The following is a 24459-nucleotide window of genomic DNA, read 5'->3' on the forward strand; positions in this document are numbered from 1 at the left end:
CAAAACTTGGTTCTCTCAACTCAAAACATCAAGTTTTTGGCAAAAACAGAGAGACTTCCTGATGAAACTGAGATATTGTGAACCTTAAAACTTAGAAGGCAATAATTATAACTTCTTATGTGTTGTAATAGATGAGGAAGTCTGAAATAGGTAGATTCTGGCTAGAAGAGGACAGACTTCAGAAACTACAGCAATAAAGTAGAATTACATAGCTTAAATCTCTAAAAGGGAAGTTGACAAACCAGAGGAATGACTCAAAAATGAATTTCTAGCAATAACATAACTAATTTGAATGGGAACAAAAAAGACAAAGTTGCTAAATAAGCTAATATACCAAATTATAGGATATGAAAACAGCATGGGAAAAATTCACAAATACAGGAGATCACAGTATTACATACAGGAGATCACAGATTAGTATGGGGGAGAAAGAGAAATAGTCTGCACAAATTGAGGCAAAGATGAAGTTTAAGGATATAAAATATTTCATTTCAGTTTTTCTTAATGTGTATGTATAGAGTTGATTCAATAACAATTAGAGAAAATGAGGGAAATTTTGAAATTTTCAAATAAAGATAGACTACACACATACACACATTCATAACCATATGTGTGTGGATATAAACAAATATACATATGTGTTTATACATACATATATGTACGTATACATATATACGTATATATGTATATGTGTGTGTGTGTGTGTGTGTGTGTGTGTATATATATATATATATATATATATATATATATATATATATACAGAAATCTTAGAGTACAGCTTCAGTACAGGTGGTAAGGGCCAGTAATATAAAAGGTTCAGTTTATGGCAGGGCAAATGATAAGGTATTTAGGTCCTTAGAATATTAGTAAAACTATACTACTGCTCTATTTCTATTTTTCACTTTTTCTTTTTAATAGGTAAATAATACACTTTCTTCAGATTTGAATTGGAAATATTTTCCCCCTTTAACTTTTTATATTGCTCTTTAAATATTTTATTGTCCTTTAAACCATTTAAAAAAGGCCTAATAAAAAGATCCAAGTGATATTTTGGATAAGCACACTGAAGTAAAAAAGCTAATGTCCTCTACATGACAAGTTGAAAAGATTAAAAAACAAAAAACAAAACAAAACAAATAAAAAATCTCACTCCAGGTAATGTGTAGCAAGAAATATAAAAAGGACATGGTGTTGTTTTAAGTGGGAGAGAGAAAAGTTTTCATTAAGATCATGGGTGCAGAATATCTTTTTTCACCAAAAGAAAAGTTTTTTTTTTCTCAAATTTAACTAAAATCCCTTTTTAAAATTAATTTTATAATTATAACATTTTTTGACAGTAAGTAATTACATAGGTAATTTTTACAACATTGTCCCTAGTACTCCCTTCTGTTCCGAATTTTTCCCTCCTTCCCTACACCCCCTTCCCTAGAAGGCAGGCATTCCCATGTATATTAAATATGTTATAGTATATCCTAGATATAATATATATGTGCAGAACTGAATTTTGTTGTTGTTGTTGCAAAGGAAGAATTTCATTCAGAAGGTAAAAATAACCTGAGAAGAAAAACAAAAATTGCAAACAGTTTACACTCATTTCCCAGTGTTCTTCTCTGGTTGTAGCTGATTCTATCCATCATTGATCAATTGGAATTGGATTAGATCTTCTCTATGTTGAAGATATCCACTTCCATCAGAATACATCCTCATACAGTATCATTGTTGAAGTGTATAATGATCTCCTAGTTCTGCTCGTTTCACTCAGCATCAGTTGATGTAAGTCTCTCCAAGCCTCTCTGTATTTCTCCTGTTGGTCATTTCTTAAAGAACAATAATATTCCATAACATTCATATACCATAATTTACCCAGTCATTCTACAAGTGATGGACATCCATTCATTTTCCAGTTTCTAGCCATTGCAAAAAGGGCTGCCACAAACATTTTGGTATATATGGGTCCCTTTCCCTTTTTTAGTATTTCCTTGGCATATAAGCCCAGTAGCAGCACTGCTGCGTCAAAGGGTATGCACACTTTGATAACTTTTGGGGCATAATTCCATATTGCTCTCCAGAATGGTTGGATTCTTTTACAACTCCACCAACAATACATCAGTGTCTCAGTTTTCCCACATCCCCTCCAACATTCATCATTATTTTTTCCTGTCATCTTAGCCAATCTGACAGGTGTGAAGTGGTATCTCAGAGTTGTCTTAATTTGCATTTCTCTGGTCAATAGTGATTTGGAACACTCTTTCATATGAGTGGAAATAGTTTTAATTTCATCATCTGAAAATTGTCTGTTCATATCCTTTGGCCATTTATCAATTGGAGAATGGCTCTAAAATCCCTTTTATTGGAAAATATATTTTCTTTTCTTTCAGTATTTTTCTTAATGAATATGAACATGGACACTAACTAAAAGTTGGCATATTCTGTAAATCTGATTTTTTTTCTGGCTGTCCTTGGCCTTTATTTAAAATAAGTTGAAGAAAATATCCTTAGATTTACTGAGTATTTATAATATTCTGAGAAATTTATAATAAAAATAATGCATAAATATATCATCAATTTTATTGTTCTTAACTGGGTCATTTGCCTTTTTTAAGAGGATTATTCTAGGCTGAGAAGATTATGTGTAAAGAGCAAATAGAAATGCTAAGTTGTAGCCCCCATAGTACACTACAAAGAACACTAGTCTGAGAATGATGGTTCAAATGCTGTGGAATGCTAAGGAAGCTCTTTTAATCTTTTACTGCCCTCCCTCCCTTCCTTCCTTCATTTTATTGCCCTTCCCTCTCTGGGCAAATACAGGAAGGCTAACATATACTTTCATTTTCACTATCTTGCTTTGCCACTGAGTTAGATGGACCATGGCTGGTGAGTGGTGGTCGTTTTTTGTTTGCTAGTTTTTTCTTTTTCTTTTTCTTTTTTTTTTTTTTTTTTTTTTTTTAGGGTGGGAATATTTAAACCTACTGCTTTCCCATTCCTATTAGTAAGGCTGTCATTTCAGAGTAGAAGGACATACTAGGAAATTGCTTTCAGGAGATGGTGCTGCTTTTTGAAGCTGTAACTTTTATTATGCTGGGTTTATGTTGGGACAATAGCAACAAGGATGGAAGAGATAGATCACAGCTCTAAATTTCTGAAAAGAGAAATGGAAGGGAAACTGGATTTATATTCTTTATTTTGCTTTTTTTCTGATTGTCTTTGGAACAACATTGTGTTATTTTTTTCCTTTCCTGCTCTGTTACTTTCTGGGAGTGTGACAGACTAAATTGCTAAAGCTTTATAGGCCTCAGTTTAATAGATTTTTATTATTGAAAGGGATTATAGAAATTGTGTCCCAAACTGTCATTTTATGGAAGACAAAAACTGAGATCTGGTAAAAGCTTGTGATTGTCACAGTGTAAAAGAGAGAGTAAGAAACAAAAATCTTTTGACTGTTTTTGTGATGTCCTTTCTACTGTGACTATAAAAATATAGAACATAGTTTAAATTTCAAACTTTCTGAAATGGAGGAAAAGAATATTTTCTACTTTGTATCATGACCCCAAACTGAAAGCTGTCTTACTCTCTTTAACCAATTTCTTCTCTTTTCTCTCCCTCTTTGTACTAAAAAGTATTTCAAATAGTCCATTCAAATTCTGGTCTATCAAAGAGATTTCCTTGTTTAAGTGAGTCCTTATGCTTAGCTATATGTATACTATATCTATATCTATATCTCTCTCTATATATATTTTTCTAAGGGCTTTTAAATCTCTGAAAGTAGTTCCTGGATCACAGTCTTAGAGCTAGGAGGTTATTTGGAGGTTAACAGTCCACTATCTTTATTTCACAATTGAGAAGGTCAATGTCCAGAAATCATGTGACCAGCAAATACATGAGGCAAGATTTAAAATGAAAATTTTTCTAGACTCAAAAGTTCAGCATTCTTTACATTATCAGAAAAAGTGTTGTTTCATAGCAGCTCAAAAACCTCATATTCTTTTTTTAAAGGAACACTTTTGACTGTCATGATAGTCAAACTAAATGCTGCCAAATTCATTTTTAATAATGACTTTATCCTCTTGAAACAATGTGATATAAATGGAAAAGTACGGCTGTCATTTTCTTTGCTGAAGTTTCAAAGAACCATGGAACTTCCAATCCATTAATTCACTTCAACCTCCCATTTTACAGCTGATGAAACTACATCTGACAATAAAATGAACTATTCACTAACATTACTAGAAAACAGTAAAGCAAAGAATAAGCATAGGTGTCATATTTGTTTGTTATATAACTTTATTTCTCATATGTAAAGTGACTTTCACACTGAGTTATTTTCAAAGGCTTTTTTTTCTGAAATGAGATGGTTTTCTGAAAAGATCTCTAAACTATGAATAACATTTCTGCTGTAATTTTAACAGAACAAAAGAAGATTATTGATCCATTGAAGAGTATAAAGACTGTGGCCACAAAAACGGTTAAAAATATTTTTGATGATTTGATTGAGCAAGGTGTTATCAATCCAAACCAGATAAGGAACATGAAAAAAGATTTTTTATTAGTAAAGGGCAGGAGTGAAAACCTCATCAAGACTGTCACTCTTAAAAGTAGCCAAATTAATCAAATCGTTATGAAAAGATTTTTGACAGCTTCACAACAACTACATTCAGGTAAGATTTGATTGCATTACATAAAAGACTCATATCATGGTGTCATGACTCCTATTTTCCTTCATAATCCCCCTTTTGTTTAGAACTCAATATCTGGCATCATCATTATTCCATCAGAGACAGGGAAATTGGATTGATTCCATCTTCAAGGCATTTCAGTTCTGACATTCCAATGTCCTCCTTTCATTCTCTCCCCATAGCTTGCTATTATCATCCTGCTACTATTTTGCTCAGCCTCTCAATCTTAATTAACAGGTCCTAACCTAGCATGTCCCTTTTGCTAGAAGGGTCTTTGCTTTTGAGGTTAAGAGACTGGGTGATTCAGTCTCTTGAGAAAAATCAGCATAGTCTCATCCAACTTTCCTCCTGATGTGGCCTTTGACTATAAAAAGTAATGTGAAGAATACTAGGTACCATTTTCTTGTAAATCAGAAAATGCAGAGAAAAATAGCTAAAAGACTTGTAAGAAACTAGTGTTATAATGGATAGATGCTAAATTTGTAATCCGAAGGACAAGGGTTTAAACTTTAAATGATACATCTAACACTAGTTATGTAACTATAAGTAAATTTCAAATTTATGAGCCTTTAAAATTCATAACTATTCAATTATATATGTTATATTTAACAAAAGGATAGAATTGCACAAACATATATATGTATATATATGTGTGTGTGTCTACACACACATACACATATGTGCACACACATAAACTCATATTCCTTTTTACCCCCTTTTTCCATAAGGAATCCAAGGAGAAGATGAAAATTCAGAAGAAATTGAAAATTCAGGGATGTCACAAACAGTAGCTTCCCTTTTAATAGGTAACTATGACTTCAAACCAAGAAATGCTCTTAAAATGAATTTTTGCTACTCCCTATCTTCAATTGTGAATGAACTTAGATGGGTGAGGTACTAAGCAGAAATATCTTCAGGTAAGTGTAATATAAGTGAACGTAAGTATGATGCAAAGAATATAGTTTGGGGATAGAAAACAGAAGACTTGTATAATTAAGCTTCTTCTTATTCATGCTATGTATTCATGTTTATAACTTAAACTGCCTGATTCTTCATTGTCTCATCTAAAAATAGAGCTAATAATTTTGAAATTGACTTTCCTCCAAGAACACTGGAGAGATCAAAAGAACTAATGAATTTGGAATTGTTCATTGGCTTTCATTTATGTTTGATTCTTTGTGACCCTATTTGTTTTGTTTTGTTTTTGTTTTTGTTTTTGGCAAAAAAAAAAAAAAAAACATTTGTAGCTATTGCCTATTTTTTCCAGATCATTTTGTAGAGGGGTACACAGAGGCAAACAGAGTGGAGTGATTTGTACAGAGTAGCTCATCTACTTACTAAATATTTTATGGCAGATTTGAACTCAGAAAGATGAATCTTCTTGGTTTCAGCCCTGGTATTCCATCTAGTGTGCTACTTAGCGGGTCTCCACATAATATTATCTATACTGGAATATTTTAGATAACATTTTAAAACCAGCCACTTTTTATAGAATTTAAAGCTAAATGAGACTTTACAATTTAGCTATTAATTTTATAGATAAAGCAACTGAAGCTCACAAAAAAAAAAAAAAAAAAAAAAAAAAAAAAAAAAGAACTTGATCCCTAATGTGTAGGCAGCAATTATTATAGCTGGAAATCAAACTCAAGTCTGTAAATTTAAATTCAATGTTCTTTCTTTACATTTTGCCTCTTTCTCCTTGAACTTCTTCTTCTTCTTCTTCTTCTTCTTCTTCTTCTTCTTCTTCTTCTTCTTCTTCTTCTTCTTCTTCTTCTTCTTCTTCTTCTTCTTCTTCTTCTTCTTCTTCTTCTTCTTCTTCTTCTTCTTTCTTCTTTCTTCTTCTTCATGTTTAGCCATAAACTTTTTTCTAATCTCTATTTTTGAAAGCTTCATTTTCATTGTATTTAAAATCAGGCTACTCTGGTCCTTTTCAGTCTGATGATTCATATCCTTTTCATCAAGATATTTCAAGGATTAGTAAAAGAAGACAGGAAATGCCCCTGTTATTTCTTCTAGTTCCCTAGAATTTAACGTTTCTTTTTCTTATATCTTAAGTTATTGGGGCCACATAGATGTTGAATTACAAGATATTGGCTTATTCTGAGATTTAACTCCCTTTTTGACATTTCTCAATGCAGGCAAAATAATAATTTTCAGGAATCTAACCATTATCTATTATTATAATTTCATCAAGCAAGATAACCTTTACTAGGTGCTTACTATATGCCATGTATTATACCAAGTGATAGGAATATAATCAATACAAGTGATACTGCTTTTTTCCAGTATGTTCTTTCTTTTTTTTTCTGAGGCTGGGGTTAAGTGACTTGCCCAGGTCACACAGCTAGGAAGTGTTAAGTGTCTGAGCCCAGATTTGAACTCGGGTCCTCCTGAATTCAGGGCTGGTGCTCTATCCACTGCGCTACCTTGCTGCCCCATGTTCTTTCTTTCTAATGGGAAGAATAACATAATTTTATATATATATATATATATATACATATATATATATATACATATATATGCATATTTCTATTCTGTGTGTATATACAAAATATATATATGTATATATATATATATATATATATATATATATATATATATATATATATATATATATATATATATATATATATATATATATATACACACACACAGAATAAGCAGAAATATATACAAGGTAATTTTGAAATGACTAGGGAGCCAAGAAGGACTTTGTTTAGAAAGTATTGCTTGAACTAAGTCTTGAAAGAAAGTATAGATTCTAAGAGTTGTAGATGAGAGGATAGTGTCTTTTTAGCATTAGCCAAATTCAACACTAAAGGCCATCATGAGTTACTAGATCAGAGAGCAAAGAGATAGAGGAAAAATGTTAAGATATTTAAATATTTAAATATTTCATCTGTCAATTGAGAATGAATAGGGAGTCACTGAAAATTGTTTAGAATATAAGATTTGATAAAGGAGAGAATTATGAGGGAAAAAGTGATTAAATAGACAGCTATTATAATTAGCCAGGAAGGAGATGGTAAGGACCTGAATTTGGTACGTGACTGCTTATATAAGTAAAGAAGAAGGAGCAAATTGAAGACGTCATGAATACAGAAACTTTTGATGAATGGGTGTGGCAAGTGCAAAGCTAAATTCAAAAGTAACCCAAGATTGCACAAGAATGTTATTGCCAGACTCCTGTCCAGCCCCCCTTCTGTCTGCTGCTCCCTCCTAGAGCCAATTCCACTGGGCCATGCTGCCCAACATCCTGCTCTACACCAAGAGTTGGAAAGAAATGTTAGTGCCCTCAACATTAACAGAGAAGTTAAGAAGAGGAGTGAGTTTTGAAGAAAATATAGTGATTTCAAAATTGGTCATCTTGAGTTTCAGATGCCTGTGAAATATCTAGTTCAAAATGTCCAACAATTAGAATGTTTTAGCATGTGATCTCCTTAAGAGCAAAAACTGTTATTTGGCTTACTTTTATCCCCCAAACTTAGCATGTTGCCTAGAACATATTAACTGCTTAATAGGTATGGAAAAGAAAATGAAGAGAGTGACCAAATTGGGGTATATTTGTAGATTTGGGAATCATGTTCAAAGAGATGATAACTGAATACATGGAAGCTGGTGAATAGTAAAAGAAATGATACAGAAACAAGCAGGGAAAGAGAGAGAGAGAGAGAGAGAGAGAGAGAGAGAGAGAGAGAGAGAGAGAGAGAGAGAGAGAGAGAGAGAGAAGATAAAGAAGCAGATGGAGACAGAGAGAGAAACACGCACACACACAGAAAAAGAGAGAGAGAAATGATTAGAATAGAGCTTGTATACTCACAGTGCAAATGAAATAGATGATGAGCTAACAAAAGAGCCTAAAATGGAAAGACCAGGTAGGTTAGAAAAGAGCCATGAGAGAATGATTGTCATCAAAACCAAGGGTGGAAAGATGAACCCAAAAGAAGAGTGGACAACAGTGTCAAGTACTATAAAGAAAAAGAAGATGAAGAAAGAAACCCATTTGATATGATTAAACAGTATAAGGTTGTTATATTGCTATGGTATAGGAAATGATGACTTGGTGGATGTAGAAAACTATGGAGAGTTGGATTAATGGAGTACGATGTAATCTACCTCCAGAGAAATAGAGAACAAACAAGTGTAGTATAGGCTTAAAATGGAAATTTACTGTTTCGTATTTAGAATCCTCTCATGTTCTGCCATGCACATGGAAATGCTTTGTTGGTCTAGTTGTATTTTCATTTTTAAAAAAAATAAAAACTGAAAAAATATAATGATTAAGAAATCATTAATAACTTTGGATTGATAGTTTTATTTAATAGGTGAAGTTGGAAGCTAGATTGTAGGGGTAAAACGAAACAGTAATGTGTGAAAATAAAATTAGTGGCTATTACTTTTTCAGATAATTGGAAAAATAGTGTGAATGGAGATATAGAATGAAAATTAATGTGTTTTGTAGGAAAAAAGTAAATTAAAAAATGACAATGGATATTTATAAATATTTGTAGATAGCAGAGATAGAACTAATGTTTGGGAGAGATTAATTATTAGATAGGGTGGGGAGATAAAATGAAAGTAAACCTGCTAGATCAGTTGACAGAACATAGGATCAGTAATACATATTGTAGGACCAGCCTCAGTAATGAGTATGGAAGAAAGCAAAATTAATTATTAAACACATAATATGCTCCAAACAGTAAGAGAAAGTTTACTTCTTCAAAAGTTATAATAATAGAAATAGTAGAGGGAATATGATGCCAAAATTTTTATGAGAAGTGAAAAAAGTTTTTAATTAATAGTATTGATTTCTTAGCAAAGTAATGCATGGAAGTAATTAAGAGGTTAGGGAAAGGGCTACTCCTGTAGGCTGATAAGGGAAATTTTGAAAAACCTCTTCAGGCAAAGTGGGATAGAGAATTAAATAAATGTAAGTAAAAGTTTTGTTTGATATGAAGAGGTGCACTGAAATTAGATAATATGAGTTTACCTTATAACTTGAAAACCACAAGATACCTACTCCTTCTATGATTTTTTTCTTTTTTTCCAGTTAACTTTTTGATCTTTATCATTCTTCACCACTTTTAACTCATTCATGTTGTCACTACTCCTTTGCTATTCGTAGAGAGTGTGAAAAAAAAATTCACAGTATGCTCAGAGTATGACAGATGGACTAGCCTAGTTTGGAGTGAAAAGCTAAGTAGGAGAGGCTGAGAAGTAAAACTGGAAAATTATGCAGAGATGCAAATCATAGATAGACTTGGCATATAGAAACAAAATCCCGGCACACACAACATCTCACCTTATACTTATAAGGAAGAGGGAGTTACTGAGCAAAGGGGTGTTGGCACAAAGGACTGACATTATCAAAGCAGTATTTCAACAAGACTAAACAACATCCAGGAGAGAGCAGGATCAGGAAAAATGAGAGACAAGGAGGGCAGTAAGTGTAATTTAAGGGTCAAATATTAACATTTTACACTAGTAGGGTAGTGGTGTTTTCTACCTCCAGAAAAACAGAGGACAAATAAATATGAGATAGTCTTACAAAGATGTGTATACATATATTTGTTATAATATTATATTATATTATATATGTATATACACATAATCTCCACTCTTTTTTTCTTTTTTTTTCTTAATTTTATAATTATAAATTTTTGACAGTATATATGCACGAGTAATTTTTAATAACATTATCGCTTGTATTCATTTTTCCAAATTTTCCCCTCCCTCCCTCTACTCCCTCCCCTAGATGACAGGCAATCCCATACATTTTACATGTGTTACAGTATAACCTAGATACAATATATGTGTGTAAATCCAATTTTCTTGTTGCATGTTAAGTATTGGATTCCAAAGGTATAAGTAGCCTAGTTAGATAGACAGTGGTGCTAATATTTTACATTCAATTGCCAGTGTTCCTTCTCTGGGTGGAGTTGTTTCTGTCCATCATGGATCAGCTGGAAGTGAGTTGGATCTTCTTTATGTTGAAGATATTCACTTCCATCAGAATACATCCTCATACAGTATTGTTATTGAAGTGTATAGTGAACGTCTGGTTCTGCTCATTTCACTCAGCATCAGTACATGCAAATCTCTCCAAGCCTTTCTGAATTCATCCAATAATCTTCACTCTTAATTGTAGCCTTTTTGGGTGAAAGTATAAAGGGGAAAAATAAAATGTGCCCAGCCAAGAACAACAAAAAATTACAAAGAAGCATAGGGAAAAAATGGCATTTATGACCACAAGATGTAGTATTTACTGTAAAAGAACTTAAAGGAAAGAAGATATGTGAATGCATTCCAAAGGAAAAAAACAAAACAAAACAAAACAAAACAAAAAAAGGACTTGGTAACTTGCAGGATCCAAAGGATAGCACATTTCTAGACTCAGAGGACTTTGAGAGTTAGGCATAGAGAGTCTGAAAAAATAGTGATAGAATTATTAGATATAGACAAGTCAAAAGAAGAAAAATATTGGTAAAAAGAGATTATGAATTTGAATTTGTCAAAGTTTGTCCAAAGGATAACCACCATTGGTATTCAGAAGTTGTAAAAAAAAAAAAAAAAAAGTTCCCTTCCACCTCAGTTTTCTTTTAATCATATGGATGAGGTTGTCATCCTTGGAGGCATTTCCTAAGAATTACAGCAGGTTCTAAAAGAAGTACAATGCCAGAGAATATTCTGGTTTATCATGAAGTTGTTTTTTCTTGTTCTTGCAGCACCTCGGGCTATTCAGGCAGCTGAACCCCTAAACAAGGTCAAGCTCAGTCCTCCAGATTTCTATGAAGAACTGAAAGAAGCAAAGAATGAAGAGGTATCATTTTAGATGAATGAGTGCAAAAAAAAAAAAAAAAGAATCAATAATCTTTCTAGAGTATAGAGGCTTAAGAACTTCTGGTAGAGTTTGCTATTGTCTAGAAATGCCTTAAGGGGATCCAAATGGTATGGAGAACTCCCTCTAGCCATATATGTCTACATGCAAGACTTCCAGTTTATTTCAATTCCTAGATCTGATATACATTTCTGATTTCCTTTTCTGTTTCTCAAGTAAAAATCATAATTCTGGCCTATGTTCTATCCTAGGGTTTTGCTTCCCCTCATTCCATTTAAAATATATATTTCTGTGTACACTGTGTGACAATCATCTAAATACTAACATAGATAACTAATATATATATATACTTTATTTAAAACAGTTTATCTATTGAGAGGGGTAATCAGGGAAAGACTCACCTATGAAACATACAATAATGATACAAAGGGAAAGATTCAGTTTAATTCTACAAAATATAGTAAGTGCCTATGTAAGCCACTTCATGAGCTTCTAGGAAAACAAAAACAAAAACAAAATTCCTGCCCTCAAATAACATACTTTTAAGTCAGGTTACAGAATACTGAGGAAGAACATGAATAACTGGGAGAAAAATGTAGGAGGGGAGCTTTGACTGAGCCATGAATGGTAGGGGGAATAGAAAAAACAAAATTGATGTTATACTGGCTGCCAGTAAACTGGCATTCTTCTAAAGACATACAATATAAATGGATTTATGAACCACTGATAAAATAACAAGTTCATAAAGAATAAAAACAAAAAGAGGGGGCCAAGATGATTTTTTTTAAAAGATCACTGTTAGACGTAAGAAGTAAGGCTTGATAAGACTAGATAACACAAAGAAAAATATAACTGTTCAACTCATATAAGCAGGTTTCGTTTTTTGTTTGTTTTGACAAATAAAAAATATTGTTGGGCTAGAAGAAACAGAAAAAAAAATCTTTCATTAAGTTAATAGAAAATTTAAATGTGAAAATAATATCAAAGCACTTGCTTGTCTTTTATAATTCTTGCTGACTGGCCCAAATCATCAAAGAGTACCACACTGGCAAATGTGATGACCAAATCATTACTAGTGACCTTTAAATAAGTGTGGAGAAGATGAATATGGTAAGGAAGAAACAAGAGCAAATCATGTATCAAATTTCAAATTTTTAAATAAAAGAGTAAATAGAAAATATAAATCAGAGATCAGTTTTCTTAATAATTTTAAATTATTTACAAAATTCTAGAATTTATTCTTAAAGAGATACTGAAGAAATTAGGAAAATAAAACAGAAGTCATAAAAAGCCAGCAAGGCCATTAAGAAAAAATTATACAAGAACAACCTAGTTTCCTTATTTTTAAAATATTACTTCTAAATTAATAAAGAAAATATTGTAGGCCCAAAATGACAGAATCATAATCATATAAAGTAATGCCTAGAATATCTCATATAATTAGAAAGAAGGATAGGTTTGTGATATATGATGCACTTAGATTACTTAATCCATATTAAGGAATGAGTTAATAGCTAAACTCAAAGAGTAGCCATAATGTGTAGTTAGACTATAGACTTCTTTTCATCAACTAATATATGCAATAACTTGTTGAGTCTCTAGCATACAAGGAAATGCATTTTTTTTCCTCAGGGTTCTAGATACACTCCTGAGAGATCCGGGATGATTTTCAAACACTATCAGCAAAAATCTTAAGGGGAGACTTTTATAAACTGATGGAAATTGCTTTAAGTTGAATCAGGAAAAAAAAAAAGATATAAAACTATAATTATGATAACATTTCCTTATCTATGAAAAGATTATTTGTTAAGGGCTTTGCAGACCTTAAAATATAATGTAATGCTGCATATTAATATCAGTAAAAAGCCACATTATATGTAATTAAAATGAACAATCTTGGCATTGATTAAGCTATGAAGAAATAATTGTAGAGGTGATAGAACTAATGATATGGACTATTGCATGTAGTTTCTGGCTTGATTTTTTTCCTTATCTTTTTTCCTCCTCCCTCATTGAGACTGAAGAAAAATTAAAATTACATGAAATATAATGAAGGTGTTGAATTATATAAATGTTAAGTTCTCTTTTTTAGCTTTAACATCCTTTGAGAAAGGAGAGGCTTGATGCAAGTTTGACACTTGGGGAATATAAGGAAGAAAGGAAAAGATGAAGTGTTCTGAACTGGAACAATCAATAGTGTGATACTAGAATAATGGGTACATAGTAGAATAATGTAGTAGAGTAATGGCCAAGTAAGTACCATGTAGGTCCTGGAATCAAAAAGACTCCTCTTTCTCAGTTGAAATATGACATCTGAAATTGACTAGCTGGGTGACCCTAGGCAAGCCACTCAAACCTTGCTGTCCTCAGTCTCCTTATTTATAAATGAGTTGATGAAGGAAATGGTAAACTCTTCCAATATCTTTGCCAAAATAACCCTAAATGAATTCACGGAAAATTGGACATGACTGAACAACAAAAGTAAAAGTAGAAAAATTCCCGTTAAAATTCATTCCTTTCTTGTAATATTCCTATAGAAACAAATTAGGCAGAGGTTTTATAATTTCTTAGGATCAATTATGGTATCAAATCAGTCTGTTGAAATTAAAGTGTGAAAATAGCATTCTGTGTATATATTTCTTATAGATATATGCAATTATGGAAAAGAAAACCCGTATACGTCTGGCCCTCATCATCTGTAACACTAAATTTGATCATCCAAATGAGCAAAATAAGGCTAAACTTGACATTCAGAGAATGAAGGAGCTACTTCAGGACCTGGGATATAGAGTGGATATCAAAGAGAACCTTACATCATTGGTAAGAGCCACAAGTCCACAAAACCACTGCCCATATTTTCTCTTTTTCCCAAAAGGAAATGAATCACCAGTAAGTGCATGAATGGGAACCAATCTTATCTTGTATTTTTCTATCTTATAAGAAAAGTAGGTGGTACAAGGGATAGAGTTTAGTATTTACAGTCAACTCCTGAATTTAAATACAATCTTAGATGATTATAGCAGTTATTTAACCACTGCTTACCTCAATTTCCTCCACTATGAAATGGGAGCAATAATACCACATACCTTCCCGGATTGTTGTGAACATCAAAGAAGATTATATTTGTAAAGCATTTAACTCCTTGCTTAACACATAATATGTGCTATAAAAACGCTAGCTATTGTAGTTGCTATTGTTCTTATTTCTTTAATGTTAATTCTTTTGTCCATTAGACTCATTCTCATCAACTGATTATTTACATTAGCTCATCAGTCAATATTTTTTGATTGTCTCTCAGGAAATGAAGTCAGTGTTGGAGAAGTTTGCCGACCATCCAGAACACCAATTCTCAGACAGTACCTTCCTTGTGTTCATGTCCCGTGGCACCAATGATGGGATCATTGGGATAGATCATAAACAAGAAAACTCAGATATCTTGGCCAATGATGCCATCTTTGAAATTTTCAATAATAGTAACTGTAGCACACTGAGACATAAACCAAAAGTTATCATTATCCATGCTTGGCAAGTAGGTGAGTTTTTTAGTTATATATTATGCTAAATATGGCCATCTATTGACCCAGATTTCTGAAGTCTAGTCTATTTTTTCCTGCAGAGAAAGAAATAGTTATTTGACCTTTATTTAACCTTAACTTTAATTTAATATATCTAGTAAATTGGCTATATGTCTAACATAAATCCATCCTTGAGTTTATATTTTTTCTTCATTCCCAAGAATTAGTTCTTTTACAATGGTAAAAAAAGAATTGTCTCTGTGCATTTGAATGTGCATGCATGTATGTATATGCATATAACCTATAAAATATGCTCCAAGGACAATACACTACTTTAATAATTGCTGTACTGGTACTATAACCAAGGAACTTTACATCATTTTTATCCATATGACTTAGGAACAGTTTCAGAACAAGGTGCAGTGGCAGCTTCTGCAGACATCTGTGTCCAACCCTCCAAAAGTGGCAAAAATATCATTTGGGAGGATGCTATTAGAAAAGAGCATGTGGAGAAGGACTTCATTTGTTTTCACTCTACAACTCCATGTAAGTGGATTCCTAGAAGAGAACTTACAACTCTTTCACTAATCTCCATACACTGACCTTAAATACTCTCTCTTATGTCCAATCAGAAAATTTATATCCCTAGGATAGTGGGAGACTTGAAAGCTGGTCTATTCTTTCCCAGGGCGAAAGACTCAGTTATATAACCATAATTTTATCTAATTCACTGGAATAGGGAAAATATAATAGACTCCATTAAACTCTATTTGACATGTCTCACTGAGTTAGTAGAATACCTCACATATTGAGAACTTTTGTTTGCCTGGGGGGTAAATTGGTTATATGTACAACATAAATTCATCCTGGAGTTTGTATATTCTGTTCATTCTAAATAATGAGTTCCTCCACAATGGTGGAGGATATTACTTCTGTAATTGAAGGGAATTTACCTCTGGAATGGAAAGAATTACCACTGTGCATATGGATGTCCATGTATGTATCTGCATATTATCTTTAGATAATGAGGTTTGCAATTTAATGTCCTTGGTATGGCTATCGTCTTTCTGTCTTACTGATGGTTAGGAGACTTCTCAAACCAATAGAATTATGATGATGATAAAGATTAGGCTGCTGAATCACATAAAATTAAAAAAAAAGTCAAAGAAAAAATATTAGCAAAATAATCAATTAGAATCAAAGAATTTCTAAGTTAGAAAAAAAGCTCAGGTGTTTTTTTTATATTTTTTTTAATTTTTTTTAATTATATATATATATATATATATATATATTTATAATATTATCCCTTGTATTCATTTTTCCAAATTACCCCCCCTCCCTCTATTCCCTCCCCCCGATGACAGGCAATCCCATACATTTTACATGTGTTACAATATAGTCTAGGTACAATACATGTGTGTGAATATCATTTTCTTGTTACACAATAAACATTAGAATCCGAAGGTACATGCAACCTGGGCAGACAGATATTAGTGCTAACAATTTACATTCACTTCCCAGTGTTCCTTCTCTGGGTGTAGCTACCTCTGTCCATCATTGATCGACTGGAAGTGAGTTGGATCTTCTTTATGTTGAAGATTTCCACTTCCATCAGAATACATCCTCATACAGTATTGTTGTTGAAGTGTACAGTGATCTTCTGGTTCTGCTCATTTCACTCAGCATCAGTTGATTTAAGTCTCTCCAGGCCTCTCTGTATTCCTCCTGCTGGTCATTTCTTACAGAGCAATAATATTCCATAACCTTCATATACCACAATTTACCCAACCATTCTCCAACTGATGGACATCCATTCATCTTCCAGTTTCTAGCTACAACAAAAAGAGCTGCCACAAACATTTTGGCACATATATGACTCTTTCTGCTCTTTAGTATTTCTTTGGGATATAATCCCAGTAGTAGCGCTGCTGGGTCAAAGGGTATGCACAGTTTGATAACTTTTTGGGCATAATTCCAGATTTCTCTCCAGAATGGCTGGATTCTTTCGCAACTCCACCAGCAATGTATTAGTGTCCCAATTTCCCCACATCCCCTCCAACATTTATCATTATTTGTTCCTGTCATCTTAGCCAATCTGACAGATGTGTAGTGGTATCTCAGAGTGGTCTTAATTTGCATTTCTCTGATCAGTAGTGATTTGGAACACTCTTTCATGTGAGTGGATATAGTTTCAATTTCTTCCTCTGAGAATTGTCTGTTCATATCCTTTGACCATTTATCAATTGGAGAATGGTTCGGTTTCTTATAAATTAGGGTCAGTTCTCTATATATTTTGGAAATGAGGCCTTTGTCAGAACCTTTGTTTTTAAAAATATTTTCCCAATTTGTTACTTCCCTTCTAATCTTGCTTGCATTAGTATTATTTGTACAGAAACTTTTTAGTTTGATGTAATCAAAATCTTCTATTTTGTGATCAATAATGATCTCTAGTTCTCCTCTGGTCATAAATTCCTTCCTCCTCCACAAGTCTGAGAGGTAGATTATCCTCTGTTCCTCTAATCTATTTATTATCTCCCTCTTTATGCCTAAATCATGGACCCATTTTGATCTTATCTTGGTATATGGTGTTAAGTGTGGATCCATATCTAATTTCTGCCATACTAATTTCCAGTTTTCCCAACAGTTTTTTCCGAATAATGAATTTTTATCCCTAATGTTGGAATCTTTGGGTTTGTCAAAGATTAGATTGCTATAGATGTACCCATTTTTGTCCTTTGTATCTAATCTGTTCCACTGATCTACCTACCGGTCTATTTCTTAGTCAATAACAAATGGTTTTGGTGACTGCTGCTATATAATATAGCTTTAGATCAGGTACACTTAGACCACCTTCCTCTGAGTTTTTTTTCATTAGTTCCCTTGCAATTCTCGACCTTTTATTCTTCCATATGAATTTTGTTGTTATTTTTTCTAGGTCATTAAAATAGTTTCTTGGGAGTCTGATTGGTATAGCACTAAATAAATAGATTAGTTTGGGGAGTATTGTCATCTTTATTATATTCGCTCGGCCTATCCAAGAGCACTGAATGTCTTTCCAATTATTTAAATCTGATTTTATTTTTGTGGCAAGTGTTTTGTAATTTTTCTCATATAATTCCTGACTTTTCTTTGGTAGATGGATTCCCAAATATTTTATACTCTCAACATTTTTTTGGAATGGAATTTCTCTTTGTATCTCTTGCTGTTTCATTTTGTTAGTGATATATAAAGATGCCGAGGATTTATGTGGATTTATTTTGTATCCTGCCACTTTGCTGAAATTTTGAATTATTTCTAGTAGCTTTTTAGCAGAGTCTTTGGGGTTCTCTAAGTATACCATCATGTCATCTGCAAAAAGTGATAGTTTAATTTCCTCATTTCCTACTCTAATTCCTTGAATCTCTTTCTCGGCTCTTATTGCCGAGGCTAGTGTTTCTAGTACTATATTGAATAGTAGTGGTGATAGTGGGCAAACTTGTTTCACTCCTGATCTTACTGGGAAAGGTTGCAGTTTATTTCTATTGCATATTATGCTTACTGAAGGTCTTAAATATATGCTCCTGATTATTCTAAGGAATAGTCCATTTATTCCTATACTCTCAAGAGTTTTTAGTAGGAATGGATGTTGGATTTTGTCAAATGCTTTTTCTGCATCTATTGAGATGATCATATGGTTCTTATTAATTTGATTATTAATATGGTCAATTATATTAATAGTTTTCCTAATATTAAACCAGCCCTGCATTCCTGGAATAAATCCTACTTGATCATAGTGTATTATCTTGGAGATGATTTTCTGAAGTCTTTTTGCTAATATCTTATTTAAGATTTTAGCATCAATATTCATTAAGGAGATTGGTCTATAATTTTCTTTCTCAGTTTTCGATCTACCAGGTTTAGGTATCAGTACCATGTCTGTGTCATAAAAGGTGTTTGGTAGGACTCCTTCATCCCCTATTTTTTCAAATAATTTATATAACATTGGGGCTACTTGTTCTTTAAATGTTTGGTAGAATTCACATGTGAATCCATCTGGCCCTGGGGATTTTTTCCTGGGCAGTTGATTAATAGCTTGTTCTATTTCTTTTTCTGAAATGGGACTATTTAAGCAATTTATCTCCTCCTCTGTTAATCTAGGGAGCCTATATTTTTGGAGGAAGTCATCCATTTCACTTAAGTTATCAAATTTATTGGCATAAAGTTGGGCAAAGTAACTCCTTATTATTTCTCTAATTTCCTCTTCATTGGTGGAAAGATCCCCCTTTTCATTTGTAAGACTATCAATTTGATTTTCCTCTTTCTTTTTTTTGATCAAATTTACCAAAGGTTTATCTATTTTATTGGCTTTTTCATAAAACCAACTCTTGGTTTTATTTATTAATTCAATAGTTTTTTTACTTTCAGTTTTATTGATTTCTCCTTTTAATTTTTGTATTTCAAGTTTAATTTTTGGTTGGGGGTTTATAATTTGGTCTTTTTCTAGCCTTTTAAGTTGTAAGCCCAATTCGTTAATCTTCTCTTTCTCAATTTTCTTCAAATAAGCCTCTAAAGATATAAAATTTCCCCTTATTATTGCTTTAGCTGCATCCCAAAGATTTTGATATGATGTCTCATCATTGTCATTATCTTGGGTGAAATTGTTAATTGTTTCTATAATTTGCTCTTTCACCCAGTCATTCTTTAAGATGAGATTATTCAGTTTCCAATTACTTTTTGGTCTATTTACCCCTAACTTTTTACTGAATGTAGCTTTTATTGCATTGTGATCTGAGAAGAAGGCATTTATTATTTCTGCCTTCCTACATTTAATTTTGAGATCTTTATGTCCTAATATATGGTCAATTTTTGTATAGGATCCATGAACTGCTGAGAAGAAAGTATATTCCTTTCTATTGCCATTCAGTTTTCTCCAAAGGTCTATCATACCTAGTTTTTCTAATGTTCTATTTACTTTTTTAATTTCTTTCTTGTTTGTTTTGTGGTTTGATTTGTCTAAATCTGAGAGTGCAAGGTTGAGATCTCCCACTATTATAGTTTTACTGTCTATTTCTTCTTGCAGTTCTCTTAACTTTTCCTTTAGAAAGTTAGATGCTATACCATTTGGTGCATATATGTTTAGTATTGATATGGCTTCATTATTTATGCTACCTTTCAGCAGGATATAGTTTCCTTCCTTATCTTTTTTAACGAGATCTACTTCTGCTTTTGCTTGATCTGAGATAAGGATAGCTACCCCTGCTTTTTTGGCTTTACCTGAAGCATAATAGGCTCTGTTCCAACCTTTTACCTTTATTCTGTATGTATCTCCCTGCTTTAAGTGTGTTTCCTGTAGGCAACATATTGTAGGGTTCTGCTTTTTGATCCAATCTGCTATCTGTCTCCGTTTGATGGGATCGGTCATCCCATTTACATTTACAGTTAAAATTACTAATTCTGTATTTCCTGCCATCGTATTATCCCCAGATTATGCTTTTTTCCCTTGACCCCTCTGATCCCCCTCCCCGATATTTAATTTACAGACCCCCCTTGTGACACGCAACCCTCCCTCTTTTTTTTTTTAGGACCCCTCCCCCCTCCCGCCAAGTCCCTTCACTTATTCTCCTTTTCCTTTTCCCTTTTCCTCTCCCCCCTTTTAATGAGGTGAGAGAAAATTCTCTGAAAAACAAATATGTTAATTATTTACTCTTTGAGCCTCTCCTGATGAGAGTAAGATTCACACAATGATTCTCCCCCTCACTAAGTTCCCTCAGATATGGTGTATTTTCTATGCCTCTTCCTGGGATGTAGTTTCCCTCTTTTTATCACTCCTTCCCCTTTTTCTGAACAGACCTCCTTCCCTTTACTACACCCCCCTTTTTTTCTTTTATATCAGTAAAATCAAATTATCCTTGAGTATTTTTTATATATCCACAACAGAGTTACAGTTCTCAAGGGTTCTGTGTACCTTTTTCTGTTTCTCTTCAGTCTTGTGGATGTAGATCAAATTTTTTGTTTAAGTCTGGTTTTTTCCTTAGAAACATATAGAATTCCTCTGTTTCATTGAATGACCATCTTCTTCCATGGAAAAAGATGCTAAACTTAGCTGGGTAGTTCATTCTTGGTTGCAGTCCTTGATCTTTTCCCTTACGGAATATCAGGTTCCAGGCCCTTCTATCTTTTAATGTGGAGGCAGCCAGATCTTGGGTGACCCTTATTGTGGCACCTTGGTATTTAAATTGTTTATTTCTAGCTGCTTGCAGGATTTTCTCCTTTGTGTGGTAATTCTGCAGCTTAGCCACTATATTCCGTGGTGTTCTTTTTTTAGGGTCTATTTCAGAAGGAGTTTGATGAATTCTTTCCACATCTACTTTCCCTTCTGTTTCTATTATCTCTGGACAGTTCTCTTTGATAATTTCCTGTAAAATAGAATCTAGGCTCTTTTTTTGGTCATAGTTTTCTGGAAGTCCAATAATCCGCAGATTATCTCTCCTAGATCTATTTTCCAGGTCTATAGATTTTCCCAGTAAGTATTTGACGTTGTTCTCCAGCTTCTCATTTTTTTTGTTTTGTTTGACTGATTCTTGGGTTCTCTGTGAATCATTCATTTCTATTTGTTCCATCCTGACTTTTAAGGAGTTATTTTCTTCTTTCACAGTTTTTAGTTCTTTTTGTAAATGCCCAATTTCGTTTTTAAATGAATTATTTTGCTCTATTGAATTTTTTTTCCATTTCCCTAATTTTTTTTTTGAGAATTATTTTCTTTTTCCAATTCAGAAATTCTATTTTCTTGAGACTTTTTTATCTTTTCCAATTCAGAAATCCTACTTTCCTGTGTTTTTTTAACCTTTTCTAATTCATAAATTTTGTTTCCCTGCATCTCCTGTGAATTCTTTATTTTTTCCAACTCCAATTTCAGGACGTTGTTATTCTCTATCATAGCTTCCCTTTCCTTTCCCCATTTTTCTTCAATCTCCCTCAATTTTTTAAGAGCTTCTTCTAGGAGAGAGTTATGTGATGGGGGGCAGGAATTGTTCCCCTTTAGGTTGTTATCTGCTGTCTCTCTGCTGTTAACTTCCTCGGGGTTGTATACCTGCTCTTTCTCTGTATAGAAGGAATCTATGGTTTTTCTAGCTTTTTTGCTCATACTTAAAAAATCTTTTGGGGTCTGTCCCTGGGGTAGGAAATTATTTATTTACTTCTTTACCAGCTTCCTCCCAGACCAGATGGATGCAGAGGCTCCTGCGCCTGAGCTAAGATAGAGCTCTGGTAGAGAGTTCCCCACCCCCTCCCTGGAAGTGCCTCAGAGGTGATTAGCACTACTGTGCTTCGAGGGCGTAGAATAGTAAAGACAGCACAAAGCCCAGCCTAAGTGTCCGGGTGGGGCGTGGATGTCTGCAGCAGGTGTCGTGAAAAGCCCCTGCGCTCAAACTGGAAGTGTCTGCCAGAAACCGCGGTCCCTAGTTCAAAGGTTCCGCTTCTCTGGGACTTCCTGGAGCTGAGTTCCACTCCCTCCAGCTAAACTAGGCAGTGTGTGTTGCCTTGGGCCGTATCCACCCACTTGTCAATCTCTTAACTATTCTCAGGAGGTAGCTGAGGCCACACCCCCTGGCGCCGAGATCTGCTGAGTCACCCCCAGGATCGGGGAAAATCTAATTTGAGTTTTAAAATATTTTGGCTTTCTCTTCTGAACTGCTAAATAATTAGCAGAGAAGAGCTAACAGCCTGTGCCAGATTCCTTTACCTTAGTGGCTTCTCTGATCCCAGAGCCCTTCCCAGCACAATGGGCGCAGTGTGCCCCTACCCCACCGTCTGTGCTGGTCTCTCTTATTCCTCCCCTGAGAACTGACCTTTCCTGTTGAAACTCCAGATTCTCTTCAGCTGGTAAGTCGTGCTTCCAGTCCTTGTGGTATCTATCAGTCCTGAGCTAATTCTGAGACTTAATTTATCTAATTGGTTGTGAGGGAGTGAGGACGTTCACTGAGTCGTGTGTTTCTTCTCCGCCATCTTGGCTCCGCCAGCTCAGGTGTTTTTTAATCAACCCATCTTTGGAAGACTTCCTTTCTATAATACCTATCATTCAGTTATTGCTTAAAGACCACTAATATAGAAAATCATTACCTTTTGACACATTCGTCTCAGTTGTAGACAGAACAATGCAAGTTTTTTGTTTGCTTTTGTTTTTTTTTTTCTTCTATCCAACCTATTTTTCCTCTTTTTAACTTCTTCCCATTGCTCTTAGTTCTGTACTATAGAACCCCTCAAAACAAATCAAATTCTTCTATCATCTTTCAATTAATTCAATTACTTTCAATTAATTATCATCTCCCTCCCTCCCCCTTTCCCAGCCTAAGCTTTCCTTATTCAGACTAAACATATTCAGTTCTTTTAAACAAAGTTAATATTATGGATGTGACTCATCTATGAGATCATTCTTTGGATATTTGTCAGTTTAGTAATTTCCGTCTTAAAACATGTATGTTAACATTTAAGAGGTAATAGAACCACAGCAGCAGCAACAACAATAACAACAAAGCTCCATAGAAGACATATATCAATGAATGTAGTCTTCCTTAATCAATTACTAGTATCTAGTTTTAGAAAAGTGAATGTGAATGATTCTTATAAGTACTTTGGGGATAGTTATAATGAGTGGAGTGAAAATTCTTACCAGTAAGTCTAGACAGTAGAAGAAAATAGGATGTTATAATGAAGATTTTTCATCAAGTTCTTGCTTAAATATTATTTACAGTCTCTCTAAGAGATATGACCATCAGATGGCATTCTTTGCCATTTGCCTACTTATTTTAGATAACATATATATATATATATATATATATATATATATATATATATATATATATATATCACACCCAGAGAAGTCTGGTGGTTACTTGTTAGGACACATCCTAGATCTGTTTCCAAGAATGTACCAAATGCTCTGAAGTTCTAAATGATCACTGTTCTATTCCGTTAGCTCTTCGTTTCTCTGGGTGGCAGTGTTTATCTCATGACCTAAAATTTGTGCTTGGAATATCTTTAACCTATATAATATTTCTAAAGTCTCCATCTACTGGCAATCATTGTCTCTTCTCTGGTAGACATGACAAAGTGAAGTCAGCTCAATGACAGACCAGATCAGATTCAAGAGTACATAATTAAAGAATAAAAACAAAGAACAAAAAAAAAAAAAAAAAAAAAAAAGAAAGAAAGAAAGAAAGAAAGAAGAAAGAAAGAAAAAGAAAGGAAGGAAGGAAGGAAGGAAGGAAGGAAGGAAGAAAGAAAGAAAGAAAGAAAGAAAAGAAAGAAAGAAAGAAAGAGAAAGAAAGAAAGAAAGAAAAGAAAGAAAGAAAGAAAGAAAGAAAGAAGAAAGAAAGAAAGAAAGAGAGAGAGAGAGAGAGAGAGAGAGAGAGAGAGAAAGAAAGAAAGAAAGAAAGAAAGAAAGAAAGAAAGAAAG

At 33.5% G+C, this 24459-nt stretch overlaps 1 protein-coding gene across 2 annotated transcripts in view; it reads left to right on the forward strand.

The window, feature by feature from the left end:
- The first annotated feature begins 2778 nt into the window (after positions 1-2778).
- Positions 2779-24459, forward strand: part of LOC141563386 (caspase-12-like) — a 30201-nt gene continuing 8520 nt past the window's right edge. For both annotated transcript variants that reach the window (XR_012488409.1, XM_074304385.1), the window contains exons 1-7: positions 2779-2874; positions 4407-4655; positions 5402-5479; positions 11399-11493; positions 14158-14331; positions 14810-15044; positions 15426-15572. Coding sequence is in view for 1 of the 2 variants with exons in the window: in XM_074304385.1 (XP_074160486.1) it covers positions 2868-2874; positions 4407-4655; positions 5402-5479; positions 11399-11493; positions 14158-14331; positions 14810-15044; positions 15426-15572 (985 nt within the window). In the remaining variant the exon portion in view is untranslated. The remainder of the gene's footprint in view (positions 2875-4406; positions 4656-5401; positions 5480-11398; positions 11494-14157; positions 14332-14809; positions 15045-15425; positions 15573-24459) is intronic.

The sequence above is a fragment of the Sminthopsis crassicaudata genome, chromosome 3 (genome assembly GCF_048593235.1).
Source record: "Sminthopsis crassicaudata isolate SCR6 chromosome 3, ASM4859323v1, whole genome shotgun sequence".
In the NCBI taxonomy this organism is placed as follows: Eukaryota; Metazoa; Chordata; class Mammalia; order Dasyuromorphia; family Dasyuridae; genus Sminthopsis; species Sminthopsis crassicaudata.